This window comes from Macrotis lagotis, chromosome 1 (assembly GCF_037893015.1).
Source record: "Macrotis lagotis isolate mMagLag1 chromosome 1, bilby.v1.9.chrom.fasta, whole genome shotgun sequence".
Classification (NCBI taxonomy): Eukaryota; Metazoa; Chordata; class Mammalia; order Peramelemorphia; family Peramelidae; genus Macrotis; species Macrotis lagotis.
The window spans coordinates 717,607,882-717,626,890 of record NC_133658.1 but is presented as its reverse complement, the minus strand read 5'-3'; the positions used below and the strand labels follow the sequence as shown (position 1 = coordinate 717,626,890).

Genomic DNA, 19,009 nt, shown 5'->3' with positions numbered 1-19,009 from the left:
CACATGGACATCAGGTTTGCACTTAAAGAAAACTACTTGAGAGGAAAGGAGGTTCTGGTAAAGGTTTTTTAAACTTGGGGAAGACTTGTAAGTGTTTGAAGGCATCAGGGAAACAGTGTGTTAATAGTGAGAAGTTGCAGATTCAAAAGAGTGGGAGATGACTGAGACTTTTCTTAAAATCCACAACTATTTATTATATGAAGTGAGGCTAGACAAAATTTAAATAAATTCATACAGATTATCTAGGTCACAAAAAATAAGTTGCTTAAATAATATTTAATCTATTTATTTAGTGTTTATATCTATTCACTTCTAAGAAAGGTAAAAAAAAACCATTACTAAGTTTTACATCCATCTATCTATTTGTCTAGATGGCTAGGTAAATACATATGCATTAGTCTTATTATATAATGTACTTCACTATACAATTAAATCCTAATATAAGTACTTTTATAATAAAACTCTGTATAGTTTTTCAATTCCTAACATACATACTTTTAAAAATTAATATCTTAAAATTCTAATACAACTTAAAAAATACTAGGGTAGTCTTCTGTGAGTTCGCTGTAACAGGATATACTTCATAGAGAGGAACTTAGAGGTCTATGTAATTTTATCTATTGCATCCATAGGTACCAGATAGTTTTACCTTTCAGAATACAGTACTGGCTTTCTTTTATCTTCTTTTCAGGGAAGAGTGGCTTCAAAAGAAGTCTATTATCTAAGTTGCAAGTTTTGATGAGCTGCTTTTCCCTCCCTATTTTTATTAGAGAAGTCAGAATGGGAGCAAGAAAGAGGCAAAGAGAGGAAGAATAAAGTGCTCAGAGTAGTAACCACTTCTTTTTTCCTTAAAGGAAAGTAGAGATTTCTGGTATTAGCTCCTGACTCAGTATTACTTAAGTGCTGCCCTTATCACTTATTGCTTATTACAGTATTACTTAAAGTGCTGACTCAATATTACTTAAAAGTGCTGGCCATTATTGACAATCAGCAGGAAGCACTCTGAGTTGTTTTTTAAATAGAGCTTATTCTCTTATTTGGATACCCTTATAACAACTGGCTTGCATTTGTAGAATGTCTGGCAGGTGTTACTGGGGGAGAAAGGGGAGGAAGGAATGTCTTTCATTATAGTTTGAAGAAAATGAAATAGAAATTAAAATCACATACATTAAAACAGGGTTTTATTTTCATTGACAATATTGCCCCATTCGGTACAAATTCCCTATGTTCCCAACAAAACCAAAGAGAAGTAAGAAATAATCAAAAAATTTTTTCTATTTTCTAAAATAAATTATAATTTCCCCCCAGGTAATTAGGTATTTCCAAGACTAATATAAATAAATGGAAGATCTCATTGGGGATAAAAACCCCAATTCTCAAACTAAATTTTACTTATAATTATTTTAAAGAAATCACTGGCATGGGAACATGTTAATAAAACTGAGTTAGGTTGGTAGCAATTCCTGGATAAAAACTGGATCAAAATTTAATGTCTGAAATGTAAGATTTAAAAGAAATCAATACTAATTTATTTTATAATCAAAACTATAGTATACAATTACAATATAAATGAAAAATCAAGTTTAATTTTCTTTAACATTTAAACTTACCTATCTCAGATTCTGTGTTTAAATTAGGTGACACAAAATTCGATGGAAAAAGTCCAACTCCCCTATGATTTTCTCCTTTCCACCAATTGGCATCACTGAAGATAAAAAGTAAAAATAAAGAATATTATTAGTGCTTTGCCCAAATTTATGCACAGAAATATTAAAGTGAAATAGAAACAATATAGACATAAGAATAATTCTTAATGGTTTAATTAGTATTTGAAATTAACCTGAGTTAAGCAGTATTTTTAAAGAGAGGTAATTCAGAATGGTCAGGTATAAACTGTATAAGAAATTATTCAATTTTTAAGATTCAGTTGCAACTTCCTCAAGTATGTGGTGATGGACTATGTCATTCAATAATTATTGATTTTTAAAATACAGTATTGATTGTGTATGACCCCATATGCTAGGTAAGAAAACAAAACAGATGACTGAAAAATTAATGAGTTCTGAAGGAAATAAATTTTACATTCAAGAACAACTTTAGATAAATTTATTCCCCAGCTCAAAACTACCAACAAATCAAATCCAAATTCCTTACTTTGTATTTAGAACCTTACTCCTAGCCTCACCCCACCTTCCAATCTTGTCTCTCAATGTATCTCACTTATAGAAATCTCCCCCTTTAGTCAAATTAGCCTACACCCTGTTCCCTGTCTCTAAAGAACTTATTCTGTCAAAATTAAACCCATCTTTAAAAGTAGAACAAGAACTACTTCTTTCACAAGTTTTTTCTAATCCCCCCCCAAGCAAATATTATTGTGCAGATCTCAGAACCTCAACATCACTTTATATTTCTCTTACAGTAATTACCATTGTTTACTCTTACTCTGAAGGCGGTCTAAGTGATTATTCACAGGACCATTTATTTTGGGGAAGAAGCAAAGTTATAGGTCACTGAATATAGTGCCCTCGTTTGACATATTGGGAATTTTAGGTCCAGAAAAGGCAAGACAAAGAGCTTTGCACAAGGTCACAGTGATAGTTAATTAGTAGAATCTAGATCTGGCTCCAAATGTTATCTCCTCCTATATGAAATTCCTTGAAGGTAAGAATTATTTAATAATTATGTCTGACAGTGTCCAACATAAAATCTTCCATATAACAGGTTGTCAATCCATTGTATATAATTTTTATAACTAGCCATTAAAATATATATCAGGCTATCCCCCTTTCAAACTAGTTCATTTGCAACAATTATTTAAAATATTACTTTTTTTTCACAATTTACTATGATAAAAAAATCATGTTCCGACTAAAATTAATTTTCAAAAGCAATGGAATTTGTTCCAGTATCAATTTCTCTAAACTCTTTTTTTCTGAAGTTTTTTTGTGAAGTAATTGTGGATGCATAATTCCCAATATAGACTTAGTTGGTCCAGTAAATATCTTTGTACTTAAGTGACCACAAATGATACTTCATATTCACATCATGCTAATTCATCCAACAACCAAAAATGTTTTTAAAAGAGAAACTCAAACATTTATTCCTGTATTTCTTTATGGAAAGAAACTGAAAGACAGTCTGCAGCTTGCTAAAAGGTAAAAGAAAATCCAGAGAACTGAAAACCTAAGTTTCCTGCCTTACAAAAACTTCCAAAGAATACAAAAATAAAAATATTTAAAACATACCTGTCATCCAAAACAATAATAATTTCACCACTTTTAAAGGTAAGCTCATTGTCCTCAACTGCTTCAAAATCATACAAGGCTCTGACTTTTTTGGAAACCTTATGATTATTCAACTGAATTTCTGCAGATGGATATAAGGATTTCGTTTCTGTGTGCTGTTGCTTCTGCTCTTGCAAAGATAATTCAATAGCTAGTTTGGAAAATTTAAAATAAGAAACAACTTTTAGTAATGAACTAACCCAGAAGAGAAGTCTATCAATAAAAACTAGTAGTTTCATACACCTTTCAATATTTAACAAATATAATGGTATGATGTTACATCTAACTAACAATGAATGAAGCTAACTTTCAGACAGAGGAATTGCAAGAAAATTCCCTTAGAAATAATTTTTTTTTTTTATGATTACTGGCTTTGTGTTTAACAAGATCCACATCTTTAAAAATATAAGAGATTACATGAATATGGATAATTTTCTATACAGTACAAATCTATGAACTGCTCATGCAGCTGAAGATTGTTACCCACTTTTAACAGATATGTGAGATACTGACATAAAATGTATACTGGAATATAAAGAGGCAAAAAGTAAGTCATCTGAGGGAACTTTGACAAATAATGAAATCCAATATTGCTGTCAAATACAATGAGGTTAATTTTTTTAACCAAATCATTTCTTTCCCCAACTTCAGGGATCTTTTTGCATTTTTAGCTCTATGTGCAACTTTATTATAACTACCATTATACATATTTTTAGACCTGAAGGGGGACCTAGAAGAGACTAAGTCCAACCCTGTTTTATTACAGGTAAGAAAACTGAGGCCCAGAGGTTAGGTCACTTTGCCCAGAGTCACACAGTTATCAGGTGTCTGAGGTAGGATTTAAACCCAGCTGTTATTCATACTGCCTTTGAAAGAAAAAACACCTGAACAGGGAATTTAAAATTGGTAAATACTAAAATTTTAATAAAGAATCACACATTCTTATTAATTTACCTTTAGCTATATCTTCATCTTCTTTGCTTTTGTTAGATGATGTTCCATTCTTGGCAGCATTTGAAAGTGTCTGTTAAAGGCCAAGGACAAAATAAACAATTTTAAAATGAAAATTAAGGATCCATAAAATACTTGCATATTTTTTCAAGTTTGCCATTCATAATCATTTTTTCATTTCAAATGAAGTTCTTGACAATGACTAAATAATTTTTCAATATAATTCTGAAACAATAATTCCATTGTAGTCGTTTAGTCATTTTTTAGTTGTGTCAGACCTTTGTGACCCCTTTTGAGTTTTCTTGGCAAAGATACTAGAGTGGTTTGTCATTTCCTTCTCCAATGACAGATGAGGAAACTAAAACTAGTTGGGTTAAATATGACTTGCCCAGAGACACAAAGTTAGTAACTGGCTGAGGCCAGATTTAACTTAGATCTTGACTCTAGATCTGGTGCTGTATCCATTGTACCACCTAATTGACCAGGTCTCCAGTTCACCAACCTTTAAATTCCAAGACCTACAGATATATACTTCATACCTTAGCTACTCACAAGGATAACCAAAGCTTAGGTATCTCACCATCACTCATAATTCTGAGAATTCCCCTATTAAACAACTGAACTTTCATCTCTCCCTCTAACCTCATTCCTTCTATGCCTGTTGCTGTTCACTAACAATCAAGTTCCTTTACCCTTCATGTTCTCCTAGTTCATTACTGCCCTTACTTCTCTTTTCTTTAGTTCTGACCAAGTTCAGTGTGCAACTGTATTCACTGCCCTCCACCAGTGCCTATTGCTAACCTGTCACACCTAATATGCCAATATTCACACCATTTTTTCACTAAATAAAATCCTCTGCAAAATTTCCCTGGGCTTTCAGTTTGAATTGTTCTCATTTTCCTGAACTCAAATATTATCAGTGGCACTAAATCATTATTTACTATATCTTGATTTATATTATTAGCTATCTTTTTCATGTTACTATACTCAATTTCCTAAATAGCCTATAAACTCCATGAAGGTAGGGCTATCTCATTCTTTGTAACTCATACAGCACTTGGTACATAGTAGGCATTAATATTAGTTGGGGGAGTGCTTTAAAAAAAAAAACTTGCCCGTTTCTATAAAATATTTTTATGCTTTTACATTAGACAGATTCTACAAATCATTATAGTAAAGATTTACCTGTAATCCTGCTGAAGGAAAAGTAATTCCTTCTTCTTTCATGGTTTTAATAGTAGCAGATATCAAGCTAAATTGTGGATCTTTCTGGAATTCTTCTGACCACTCCACCATTAGAGATTTCAGCTTTTCACATACCTTTGGATGAGCCTTTTATGCATTTGGAGAACAGAGAAGAAGGGAAATTCATTTATATGTGTACATGAATTATAGATGATGATGAATTATGTGTGTACATAGCATATATAATATATATATATAAAACCATTTTAATATGAAACTTTCCTTTATATTAAATGAGAGAATGTCTATAGTCCATAGGCTTTCTCAGCTAACTGAGATATATCTTTTTGCTAGACATCAAAAAAAAGTTTCAGACAACTGAAAAGAAGAGCTATTAAGGGGATTTGAAGTTTCATTCTAAGAAATAATATTTTTTATGGTAACTCTCTTAGTAATTACACTTTATTGTCATATTCCCAAGAAAAATACTTAGGATATATGGTACTAGACTGCATTACATTAACCTGAGTGAAAACTTTTGGTGTTTGCCAAAAATGATCACGAAACAATTTCTCTGCACCATTAGGTAGATTAAGAGAAATAGGATTAAAATAACACTTCTCTAAGTGATACTTCTAGGCTGCCACATCAGTGCAGGTGCCATTCTTCATGTCTGGTACATATTCCCTCATCAATTCTATCTTCAAAACCTTTCCTAATACCACTAGTTGAAAGCAGTTCTGTGTCTAGGTACTCCTTTCATTTCATCACCTTCTATCATATTCATTCATGTAAATGTTGCATCTGCTTCATCCTCAAATCATACTGTAAGTTTCTTCAGAGCAGGGACTATGAAATTTTTTGACTTTGTAACCTGTATGTTTGGCCCAGTGTCTTGCACAAAGCAGGTGCTTAATTAACGTGTGCTACACTGAACTATTAAAACAAATTGTTTTCTTTACTCAATGATGGAATTCAATTGTGAGACAAAGTCTTTGACATTAAATTTCTCAGGAAAATAATAGATGATGATGCCTAAAATATTAAAGGATATCTTCAAGGCACATGAAAATTACCTCAATAAATGCATGTACAAATGGGTGGGTATAAGTTATGAGAGTTAAAGGATTTTTTGGGGGGAAGGGGTTGATTTTACTACAGAATCTTAAAGCCTTGTTTGTTCAAAAATTACCTTATTTTTTATCACCCCACGTACTTCAGTTGCAAAATCACGAGAACATATTTCTAAATGAAATATCTTTCCACAATTTGACACACAGGCTCCAAGAAGCTATTAAAAAAATATAATATTAAAAATATAAGTTAAAATTGAATTTTAATTTCTAAAATGTAAATATTTATTTTAATATTCAAACAATCTAATTATTTTATTATTCAAATTAATATTTGGTATTTTAATATTCAAATTAAATAATGAGCTAGTTTCAACTTACAGTCAGTGCTTGCAAAGCAACATGAGGAACTTTGTGATTTACCCTTTTCATTATGGCTTTCAGACAATCTTTAGCTCTAGAAAAAAATGTAGAAAAAAATAATTAAGTAAACTCGGTTTTTCTGTCCAAGTACTAAAAATCACACATGTGCAAATCTTTCCCCAAGATCTAATCAGTCCAAAGAGAATTATGAATACAGAGCAAGCTTTTAGAATACATTTTAGGTATTACTCTCTTATAAATGAAGCATCTTGTATATTAATTCTTTAATCTCTTTCTTATGTCAGTAATAATGAAAAGAATTTGGCTATTAATAAAATACTAATTTTAAGTATAACCCAGGATACCCATCTTAAAGTTAGAGAATAATCATCTCTGAAAGAACCAGACAAAAAATTAATCAACTAGCATTTATTAGGTCCCTATAATGCACCAGGTACTCACTTCTCTCAAGAAGTTTACAATCCACTGGGAAACAGTATGTACATATGATAAAAACAATAGCATACACACACACACACACACACACACACACACACACACACACATTTTGAATTAAATGCCAAGCACTGTGCAAAGCACTTCAGAGATGAGGAAACTGAGGCAAAGGTTAAGTTGATTTACCAGGGATCATACAACCCGTAACTGGCTAAGGACAGATTAGAATTCAAGTATACTTGACCCCAGGCCCAGCACGCTATCAACTGTGCTAGAAACTGGAGGAATAGGGAAATTCTTTGGTAAAAAGTAGTTTTCAACTGCTACATGAAGGATAAGAATTCTATGAAACAGGAGTTAAGAAACAGCACCCTGAAGGTTTTTCAAGGACAGGAGATAAAGTGCTACATGAGAGGAACAAGGAGAATGACAGTTCAGTTAAACTACAAAGCACTAAAAAGGGAGTAATACATAAGGAGGTTGGATCGTTGGGGTCAGATTACAAAGGATTCTAAAAGGCAAACAATTTATGGAGTAGTAATCACATGGTCTGATTAAAGGAAAAATCACTTTGGCTGCCATATGGAGACTGGATTAGTGTAGACCATTACAATATTCTAGGCAAGAGCTGATAAGCACCTGACATACGTTGATGATTATGAGAAAAGAAAAGATCAGATCTGAGAGCAAGATTTAGCAACTGATTGGATGTGTGGGTTAAGAGTGAGAAACTGAAGGTAACAAACATGAAGATTTCAAAACTGGTGGGGTGGGGGAATAGAAGGACTATAATTTCCTTACTAGAAAAAGAAATGTTTAGAAGAGCAGGAGGGTTGGGACAAAAAGATGAGCTGTTCTGAACATGATGCATTTGTTTTAATGATTTCTTTTCACAATACTACAGTAATCTTGTTGTGAAAGTAAATATAATCCCCCCCATCAAAATGATAGAGAAACCCCAAGAGAAATGAAGTAAACATGATGCACTGTGAAGTCACCAGAATATATGGTTTGAAATGTCCAATATGTTAGTTAATTGGTTCCATGGGACTACAACTCAGGAAAGAGACTGAGACTCTGAATATATAGATGTAAAGTCACTTATATTGGGGTGATATATCAAACTCACAAAAGTTGATGATTTTATCAAAAACAACAACAACAAAAAAAAGGTAAAGAATCCAAGACAGAGGTTTGGACACCCAAACTTAGGAGGTATAACATGAACCATGAGGCAACAAATAAAATTAAAAAGGAATAAACAATGCCAAAACAAAAACTCAAAAAGAGTAGAACAAGGAAGAGATAGATAACTAACAGTGTTACATGCAGTAGAGAAGTCAAGTAGGATGAAGCCTAAGAAAAGGCTATCAGATATGGAAATGTTGAGATCACTAGTAATTTTGGCAAAAGCAGTTTTAGTTGAGTACAAAATCAGAAACTAAACAGCAGAAAGCTGAAGAACAAGAGGAGAGGCAATGAGTACAAATAGTTTTTCATGGAGAATGGCTGAGAAAGAGAGGTATAGAACAACATTCAATTAGAGGGGATAGCATGATCAAATGAAGTTTTTTTCTCATGATGAAGGAGATGAATAAAGGGAAGAAACCAGCTGATTGAGAAGAGATAGGACTGGAGGATGAATGAGGGGACAATCTGCTAGAGATGACATTACTGAGATGAGATTAATGGTTCGTGATGAAGTGGAACAGTCATTTCCTCATCAGAAACTAGAGGAGCGTGTGAGGGATAAATATCAAGAGATTTTAAGATTAATTATAATAGGATGAAATTCAGTGGGAATGGCCTCAATTTTCTCATTTTCCTACTGACAGAATAGGGAAGAAGGAGAATAAGATGCTTGAGGACAAAGAAAAAAATTAAGAAAAGTTACTGTGAGGAGTGAGACTAGGAATTAACTAGTTATGAATAAAAGGACTGCTTTGCTGCAGGGAGAGTCCAGTTAAGTAAAATTAAAATATGGTAAACTCAGTCAGAAAAGTTATGCAACTACCTCCAGCTACATTCAACAGTTTTAAGTAGAATATCTGGAGACTGAGAAGGAAAGGTGAAAGTGAAATGAGAGCAGGGGTAACAACCTGAGAAAGTATTAAGGAGCAGAGGGATTAGAGATCATGATGAAAATAAAGAATAAGGAGAGCTCTCACTGGACCAAAACTCCAATTTCTGGAAAATGTTAACTCTTAAATAAATGTTCCTAGGTAGAAACCAAAAAAAGTGTGAGTTCCCCAAAATGATTTCGTTATTCTTCTAGCTAACTGTATAAGGGAAGATATCCCTGACCCTATTTTTCTTGGTTACTTTGGGGATATGTATATCTCCCTTCTGAGGACAATGTAATTATGACTCTGCTTAACAACTTTTGCAGACTGAAGCCACTTAAGGTCATAATGTGTTTGTTTCCAAGTTTAAGTTGACCAGTCCCTGAGACTCAAACTGACTGTGCTGACTATAAGATTTCAGAGAAGTCCATCACTAGTTCAGTCACTGTGCCTCCTTAAAGGAATTCCAGCAGGTTTTAGAAAAGATGCACAGTGAGGAAGATGCAAGTGATTCAGGTTATTTTAATGAACTTCCTTTGAAATCATAATACATGGCCAGTATGACCAGGAAGGATAATGATCATTGTTGGAAGGGATGTGGGAAATCTGGGACACTATTACACTGTTGGTGGAGCTGTGAACTCATCCAACCCTTCTGGAGAGCTATTTGGAACTATGCCCAAAGGGCAACTAAAATGTGCATACCCTTTGACCCAGCAATACCACTACTGGGTCTATACCCTGAAGAGATGAGGAAAAAGGGTAAAAACATTACTTGTACAAAAATATTTATAGCAGCCCTGTTTGTGGTGGCAAAGAATTGGAAATCCAGTAAATGTCCTTCAATTGGGGAATGGCTTAGCAAACTGTGGTATATGTATGTCATGGAACACTATTGTTCTATTAGAAACCAGGAGGGACGGGATTTCAGGGAAACCTGGAGGGATTTGCATGAACTGATGCTGAGTGAGATGAGCAGAACCAGAAAAACACCATACACCCTAACAACAACATGGGAGTGATGTTCAACCTTGAAGGACTTGCTCATTCCATCAGGGCAACAATTGGGAACAATTTTGGGCTGTCTGCAAAGGAGAATACCATCTGTTTCCAGATAAGGAGCTGTGGAGTTTGAACAAAGTGCAAGGACTATTCCCTTTAATTTAGGGAAAAAAAAAGATAGCTTATTGTCTGATATTGTTACCCTCTTAGACTTCTCTTCTCTTTAAGGATATGATTTCTCTCTCATCACACCCAATTTGGATCAAGGTACAACATGGAAACAAAGTAAAGACTGACAGAGTGCTCTCTGGGGGGGGGGGGGGGGGGAAGCAAGATTGGGGAAAAATGTATAACTCAAATAATATCTTTATTAAAAATAAATTTAAATTAAAAAAAAGAAATCATAATACAGCTTTTTTACTTCTGTAGTTATATCATCACTAGTATAAGAATGTTGGTATTTAAGCCCCAAAGAAAGGATTGTGAAGAAAATATTCTTTAATAATAGTAGTATTAATCAAGTGGCTAGAAAACTATCTCAAATGCTGTCTGCAAAGATCAGGCTGACCTCAAAGATGCTCCTAGGAAATGAGTAAGGTGCTTGTTTTGAGTTGTTTCAGGTCTTGTTTTGAGTTCACACAAAGCTTGTGTTTTGGGTTCTTCAAAGAGATTGACCTACCTATTGATATAGATCTCAAACTGCCCTTCTGGAGACTACCTACCACCTACCAAGCAAATGCCCTTAGGTCCTTGTCTGAACTTTCCATAATGAATTCCACAAAGATTCCTGGAGGGAGCCATAGCCCCTGCCAGCTCTCTCTCAATCAGATTACCTTATCAATTTCTTTCTAAAACTGAAAGAAAAAAAAAAGGAGAACTGAGGCATAGGAAGAGGTAGAATGACAGGAAGCTTTAATCAGACAGAACTGTCAGTTTTTGACCAAGGAAGTAGAACACTTGTGGGTAGATGCAGAGATCTAGTCAAAACAGAGAAATAAAAGGAATCTAAGATGAAAACATTATCTGGTGGTTGCACCCCCCTCCCCCAGAACAGTTGATTTTGAGATGGAAAATCATGTATAACAAAAACTTCATCCAAGTAGTAAGCATGATCAGTCAATGACTTGTCACCAACATCATATCTAATATTTACCAACTATCATCCAATTAACCTAGTAGAAAACCATTGGGAATGCCTTCCCCAAATAATGTGTTCTAACATTTTCAAAATATTGTTCCAAATTTAGATAATGAATTCCTAAGGTCAGTTTTCAATTGTCTGCAAGTTTCTTCAACCCTTCAAAAATGGAGCTGAAGGAATAAACCTGCAGGCTCAGCTCTTTCTCACTTGCTCTAAGCTTCAAATATTGTATCTCATCCTGTAAGCACTTTACTTTCATTTCTCCCTTATTCCTCAGATCTCAGTAAAATCTACTTTTCCTTTTACTACATATCAGAGGGAAAGAATTCAGACATTACCCAACTATGACCAATCATCTTACCCATTAGGAGTACTTCCAACTTTGTCACATATATCCATAATAAGTCCCCAATCTTCACTGGTGTTATATTCATTTGTAGCCTTTTCTACAAGAAAAGAGAAAAAATATGTATAGAATACCAAAGTATATATAAAGAAGCAAAAATTTAAGAAAAGGTCTATTTCATCTCTTTTAAAGATAAAACAGTATGTAGAAATTCCATAATATTGACTAATTTCTATTCATTTTAATTTTAAATTTCAAAACATTTGTTAGAAGTATAGACAGATAAAGAATTAGAATTGTTACTTTAAATAAAGTGAAACTATAAAATGACACATTATGCACAATCCTATCAAATACTTCCTACCAAACACATTTGTGTTTGGGTGAAGGGGAGAAGCCTTAGAAAATAATCACTGTTCTGAAATTTGAAAGTATACACACTATTACCATTATACAGTTTTTACACAATTTCAATGTCAGAAAAAAAACACTACTTTTTTCCTAGTGTTAAAGTATACAAAAATATCAGTAACACTAATCTTTTGTATCACCCTAACATCAGAAAATGTACTGTATATTTTTGAAATAAAACAAAATGTGGATAATTATAAAATATGGTAGAGGGAGATGAGGAAAAAGGCAAATAGTTTTTATTTATAAAAAACAAGTAACAATTTATAGCTATCCATCACTAAAACAAGACAACTCTAGTGAACATGAAACATGAGCCAACTAAATTTGTTAATCTGATTTAAATACTATCTTTGAAAAGTTTTAAGATTTCTACAAATATACTTGATTTTGTTTAAAGGTTGATCTTCTGACAATGTCATGGAATTATATCTCTGAAGCTGCTAGTTAAGTAATGTGTGTTGTGTGTATTGAATAACATCATTAATTTAATCAAGATCAGGCCAGAGGGTCTGTACAGGTAAATGGATATTATATTGCAGCAAATGTTGCTCATTGTTCAATTTTGGGGGAAAAAATTGAAGAACATTGGTTCGTATAATATATCTGGCATAATCGTTTGCCACTCTTTAAACACCTGAATAACAGGTACTCAACCCCCCCCCCCAAATCAATACTAAATATGAAGACTTTATAATGGCCTGCCAAAAGGAAACCTCACTTTTTTGATGACCTGAACAACTGACTGCCCACTTGGGAATATTTTAAAATCAGGAGATTTTTATAGCATGTCATACTGCCTGGTGATAGGGCAATGCACCACATGTATCTCCCATCATCTGGTCTCACATGCAGAGGGAAATGGTATTAAGAGAGACTTCCTAGGGATCTAAACTTTGAATTTCCAAGAGTTTGGTAGGTGTAAATCATAACATTTCATTACCACCTTTTTTTTTTTATCATTGAATATAGAGAGCTGTGAACAAGCAGTGAGAAACTTTTTAAAATTAAAACATTATAAAGTAACACTGTCAATATCCATGAGGCACAAAAAAGCTCTCTCCAGAATCCATTACACTTTAAAATAAAGATTTAATAAGAACCGGAGTCCATCTATTAAAACACTGGTAAAAAATATAGTCTTATCAACTATAAAGAAAAAACAATTCTGAGAACAGACTGACCTTGTTAGGTATTTTCTACATCCTTTGACTATTTCAAAATTAATTTTATAGCTTTTGAGATAGCTAAGTTATATAACTCATAATGAAGTCTAGAGTTGCTCCAACATGATTCCAAATGAAATTTCTTTCTTTATGACAAGCCTAACTAAAAACAAAAACAAATCAAAATACCCATCTCCCTAAAAGCACCTAAAGTACTATAAATGTCACTGTTCTCAAATTTTTAATATGATGCCACTAATGTTTTGGCATAGTTATCTGATTTAATTGATTATGTCTGTTCTTCCTTCTCAAAGAAGACTGGCATCAGGGAGGTAATGCCATGACAAGCTCATGAATTGGATTTTGGATTTAAGTGAGGGGGGCTGTGCTAAGTCACCAGTTTCACTTTTTCCTCCAGAGCCTTCTGGGTCCAGTGGCCAGATATGAATCAGGAAGACTGGAGATGACCCTGGATGTGAGGAAATCCACATCCAGGATTAAGTGACTTGTCCAAGTCACACAATTAGTAAATGCCAAGTGTCTGATGATGGATTGAACTCCTATCTTAACTCCAAGGTCAGTGTTTTATCCACTACACCACCTAGCTGCCCTATCTGATTCTTGATTTGTTAATGGAAAAGTTTGATGTATCTTTTAAGACTGTGTGACAGTCTACTAATTAAGAATTATATTACTCATTTAGAATTTATGTTACTCAGTCACTGGTCTAAAATGAAGACTACCTCTGTTTAACAAAAAACAAACCAAAAAAAAAACACCACTGGTACTCATTAGTCACATAAATATTATAAGAGTTAAAGTTTAGAGTACTTGAGAGTAATCACCCAGTTTATTCAATTACTTTGTAAGTGGCTACACAAACACAAATAATTAATCTGTAGTTTACTGAAAAGTATACAAAACAGACTAGGAATCTAAGACTGGGGTGCAGGTTAACCCTTCCTAACTGTAAGGATGTAGACAAAAATCATTCCACTTCTCTGGTTATCAGTTTCCTATCAGAAGAATTGGGAGTTGAACCAAATGATTTCACAAGTGTCTTCAAGTCCTAACCTTTTGTGACCATTAGATAAGTGTCTAGTCTGGCACACAATAAGCACTTCATAGATGTTTTGACTTTACTGATCAACAAACTGGATCTAAGTTATTTTATGTAAATGAATAGAATAAGTCTTTTCACTAATAAAGAATCATTTTCCACTTCCATTGAACTTCTACACTGACACCTCACTGAGGCACAGAGGAAACACAAGTTCTGGAAGATCCTACTAAGCTGGAAAGGCTTTGAATATGAACTACTATCAAGAGCATATAAGATTATCTGAAGGCTAGCCTAGTTAAACTATGAAAATTTAACTTGTCAACAGAGGAAGACTGGCCACAGGAAAAAGAACCTACTAAGATGTTGAAATCTATGATAGTGAAGGAAGTACCCACACCAATGAAACCACAGACCTTAAAAGCTACTTTAATATACACATATGCTTATCTTTATACAGATACACATAAATGTATTTACATTTAGTAATTTTTTTAAAAATTAAGTCATATAGTTTTCATTGAGTATGTCTTTTTATAATATTTAATGTTTATTTACTCTCATTTTGTACAAATAATGTTTTTTATACATTAATAAAATATTCTAGTGTAAGAGTATACAAAATACCCCCTCCCCCAAAAAATATAGGCTCGCTTGAGTGATAAAGGGGAGAGAAAAAAATTAAAATAAAAAAATAATAGTAATAATTGTAGGTATGGCCAGGTGGCACAATGGACAGAGCACCAGCCCTGGAGCCAGGAGCACGCGAGCCCATATCCGGCCCCATACACCCAACAATCACCCAGCCATGTGACATGTAAGCCTCCCGAACCCCTCTGCCCTGCAAAAACCAATAAAAAAAAGAAAAAGAAAAAAAAGACCCAAAATAAAATAAAATAGTAATAAAAGGGGTGGCTGGGTGGCCGACAGAGCATTGGCCCTTGAGCCAGGAGCACCCAGGTCCAAATCTGGCCAGACACGCAAAGATCACCCTGCTATGTGGCCCCAGGCAGGCCAACCCAGCCCCACTTGCCCTGCACCCTCCCCCAAATAATAACAAAAAATGTGCTTCAGTCTTTGTTCCAACACCAACAACTCTGTCACGGGTGGATCACATTCTTTATGATAAGTCCATCACAAAAGTTACTTCCATATTTTTCCACCGTTGCCACTGCTGATCGCAACTCCCTCCATTCATACTTCTCCACTACCATGTACTGTATTTTCTCTCTCCTTTCATTCTGACTCTGCTGTAGGGTAGCTGAGTGCCGCAGCAGACAGATCCCTGGTCCTGAAGCCAAGAGGCCCCGAGCCCCCATACCACCCCTTAGGCCCAGCATCCACCTGGCCCTATGATCCTGGACAGGCCATCCAATCCGAGCCCCTTGCAAGAAGTAAAAAAAAGAAAATGTGTTATATCTGACCACTCTCTCCCCATGGTCCATCCTCTCCTCTCCATCACTCACATTCCCCCCTTCCCCCTGCCCTCCCCTCTCCTTCTTACTCCAGATGCCTATACCACATTGAGTATATATACTGTTTCCTCTCCTAGATACCTCTGAGAGTGAAGATTCCCTCACTCCATTTTTACACCATATTTTATCTTCAAATTAAGCTTTCTCCTGTGCTTCAACTATAAAAGCTCCTTCTACCTATGCAGGAACACATGTAGTTCATCATCATTAAGTCCCTCATATTTTCCCCTTCTCCAATCTCTATGCTTCACCTGAGTCCTGTATTTGAAGATCAAACCTTCTGTTCAGCTCTGGCCATTCCAAAAGGAACATTTGAAATTCCCCGGTTCATTGAAAGTCCATTTTTTTCCCTGGAAGAGGACATTCAGCCTTGCTGGGTAGTTCATTCTTGGCTGCACTCTAAGCTCTTTTGCCTTCCGGTATATTATATTCCAAGCCCTACAAGCTTTTAATGTAGTTGCTGCTAAGTCCTGTGTGATCCTGACTGCAGCTCCATGATATTTGAACTGTGTCCTTCTGGCTGCTTGTAATATTTTCTCTTTGACTTGGGAGTTCTGGAACTTGGGCTATAATATTCCTAGGGGTTGGTTTTTTGGGATCTCGTTCTCGGGGGGATCGGTGGATTCTCTCCATTTCTATTTTGCCCTCTGCTTCTAGGCTATCATGGCAATTTTCCTGTAGTAATTCTTTGAAAATGATGTCAAGGCTCTTTTCCTGATCATGACTTTCAGGTATTCCAATAATTTTTAAATTATCTTTCCTAAATCTGTTTTCCATATCAGTTGTTTTTTCAATGAGATGTTTCACATTTTCTTCTAATTTTTCATTTTTTTGGTTTAGAAGTAATGAGTCACGATTTCTCGTAAATTCAATCTCCCTGAGTTCTATCCTTTGTCTGAAGGATTTGTTTTCCTCAGAGAGTTTTCTCATCTCTTTTTCCATCTGGCCAATTTTGCTTTTTAAAGCATTCTTGTCCTCAATGACTTTTTTGAACTGTTTTATCCATTTGACCTAAGCTGGTTTTTAGCATGCAATTTTCTTCAACATTTTTTTGGATTTCCTCGACTAGGCTGCTGACTTCATTTTCATGGTTTTTTTTCCCTGCATCTCTCTCCTTTCTTTTCCCAGTTTTTCTTCTAACTCCCTCATTTGATTATCAAAGTCTTTTTTGAGCTCTATCTTAGCCTGATCCCAATTTCTGTTTTTCTTGGAGTCTTTAGATGCAGGAGCTTATGTTTCCTCATCTTCAGACTGAGTACATTGATCCTTCTTGGGATCATAGATAATGTATTTCTCAATAGTGTTCCTCTTTTTTCTCTGTTTACTCATCTTCCCAGCCTAAGCCTGGTTTTGGGGTGCTTCCTGAGCTTTTGGGACACTCCCACAAGGGTCTCAGTGTGTGAGGCTCTGTCCTCCCTCCTGGTCTGTGAATGACCATAAGCGCCCCCCTCTGCCATGGGGCTGAGGTGGAGGGGGCCCCTGCTGTTCTATTGGGGGGGGATCCTAGACTGCGATCAGGATCTGTGTTCAGAGCCCCAGAGTCCTGTTCCAGGGGCAGAGGACAGAGCTCGGCAGTTTCTCTCTCTTCACTCCCCTCCCTCAGCTCAATGGGCTCATGCCCTGGGGGCTTCTGATTACCAGCTCTGCCAGCTTCTGTTTCCTGGATCTGGAATGCAATGGCCAAGCTGCTGGCTGTGTGCCCTGAGGGCTGGACTTCACGTGCTTGCTCTGGCAGAGGTCCCCTGCTGTTCCCCCAATTTATGCCCAGTGCTCCCCAGGGCGAGGCTCAGAAAACTCCCCCACACAGCAGCTCCCAGCGCCCTGGGGCTTCCTCCAGGAGGCTGAAGTTCTTTTGCTCTGGTGGGCCACCCCTCTAACCCCAGAGCAGGGCCTTTCTGCTCTTTTCAAGGTTACCTTGAGTAGGAGAACTGCCTCACTAGGTCCCTCTGTGGGTTCTGTCTCTCGAAAATTTAGTTAAGAGTCCTTAGTTTCAAAGATTTATGAGAGAGCACCTAAGACAAGATCTGATCTTGTGGCCATCTTGGCTCCCCCCCCCCCCCCCCCCGAATATGTCTTAAGGCTCAAAGATATCATAATAATTAAATAATAGGATTCTCAAGTTAGGACTATACAAATTCAATTAACTGGAATGCTCAGGGAATGCAGTGCTTAGTCTAAGTGACTTTTCTAATAAGAGTTAAGCCAAAAAAAATAAAAAAAAATTTTCCTCTAATTCTAAAATCTATGACATTATACTAAATGCATGATTGAATAAATAATACATCACTGTAAAATATTATGTAAGTAGAAGGGTTAAATATTAGAAGAAAATTGATATAGACATAGCTCTTTCTGACTAAAACTAGAAATACTGATGCTCAAGGATTTTCTTTTTTAAATAAATTTCTCAATGTCCTTCATTTGGAGAATGGCTTTAACAAACTGTAGTATGTGATGGAACACTACTGTTCTGTTAGAAACCAGGAGGGATGGGAATTCAGGGAAGTGTGGAAAGATTTGCATGAACTGATGCTGAGCTAGATGAGCAGAACCAGAAGAACATTGTATACCCTAACAGCAACATGGGGGGTGATGGTCAACCTTAATGGAATTGCTCATTCCATCAATCAGGCACAATTTTTTGGTATCTGAGATGGAGAATAGCATCTGTATCCAGACAAAGTATTGTTAAGTTTGAACAAAGACCAAAGACTATTACCTTTAATTTAAAAAAAATTATCATATTATGTAATTTAGCTATCTCTTATACTTTATGTTTCTTCCTTAAGGATATGATTTCTCTCTCATCACATTCAACTTAGATCAATGCATATCATGGAAACAATGTAAAGACTAACAGACTGCCTTCTATGGGGGTGGGGGGAGGGAAGCAAGATTAGGGGGGAAATTGTAAATTCAAAATAAATAAAATCTTCCTTAAAAAATATATTATTTTCTTTTACAGTTATCTTTTATTTTCCTCTTAAGAGCTGAATTGGTAAAACCAAATTCTGGTTCAAGGAAGGTTTAAAT

At 35.2% G+C, this 19,009-nt stretch overlaps 1 protein-coding gene across 2 annotated transcripts in view; it reads right to left on the bottom strand.

Annotated features, from left to right (window-relative positions):
• The window catches only part of STAM2 (signal transducing adaptor molecule 2), a 46,805-nt gene that overhangs the window by 16,631 nt on the left and 11,165 nt on the right, over positions 1-19,009 (bottom strand). For both annotated transcript variants that reach the window (XM_074215973.1, XM_074215972.1), the window contains exons 2-8: positions 11,880-11,964; positions 6,875-6,950; positions 6,613-6,711; positions 5,421-5,567; positions 4,239-4,308; positions 3,246-3,435; positions 1,611-1,705 (exon numbers count right to left, since the gene is read on the bottom strand). In XM_074215973.1, the coding sequence (XP_074072074.1) occupies positions 1,611-1,705; positions 3,246-3,435; positions 4,239-4,308; positions 5,421-5,567; positions 6,613-6,711; positions 6,875-6,950; positions 11,880-11,964 (762 nt within the window). The remainder of the gene's footprint in view (positions 1-1,610; positions 1,706-3,245; positions 3,436-4,238; positions 4,309-5,420; positions 5,568-6,612; positions 6,712-6,874; positions 6,951-11,879; positions 11,965-19,009) is intronic.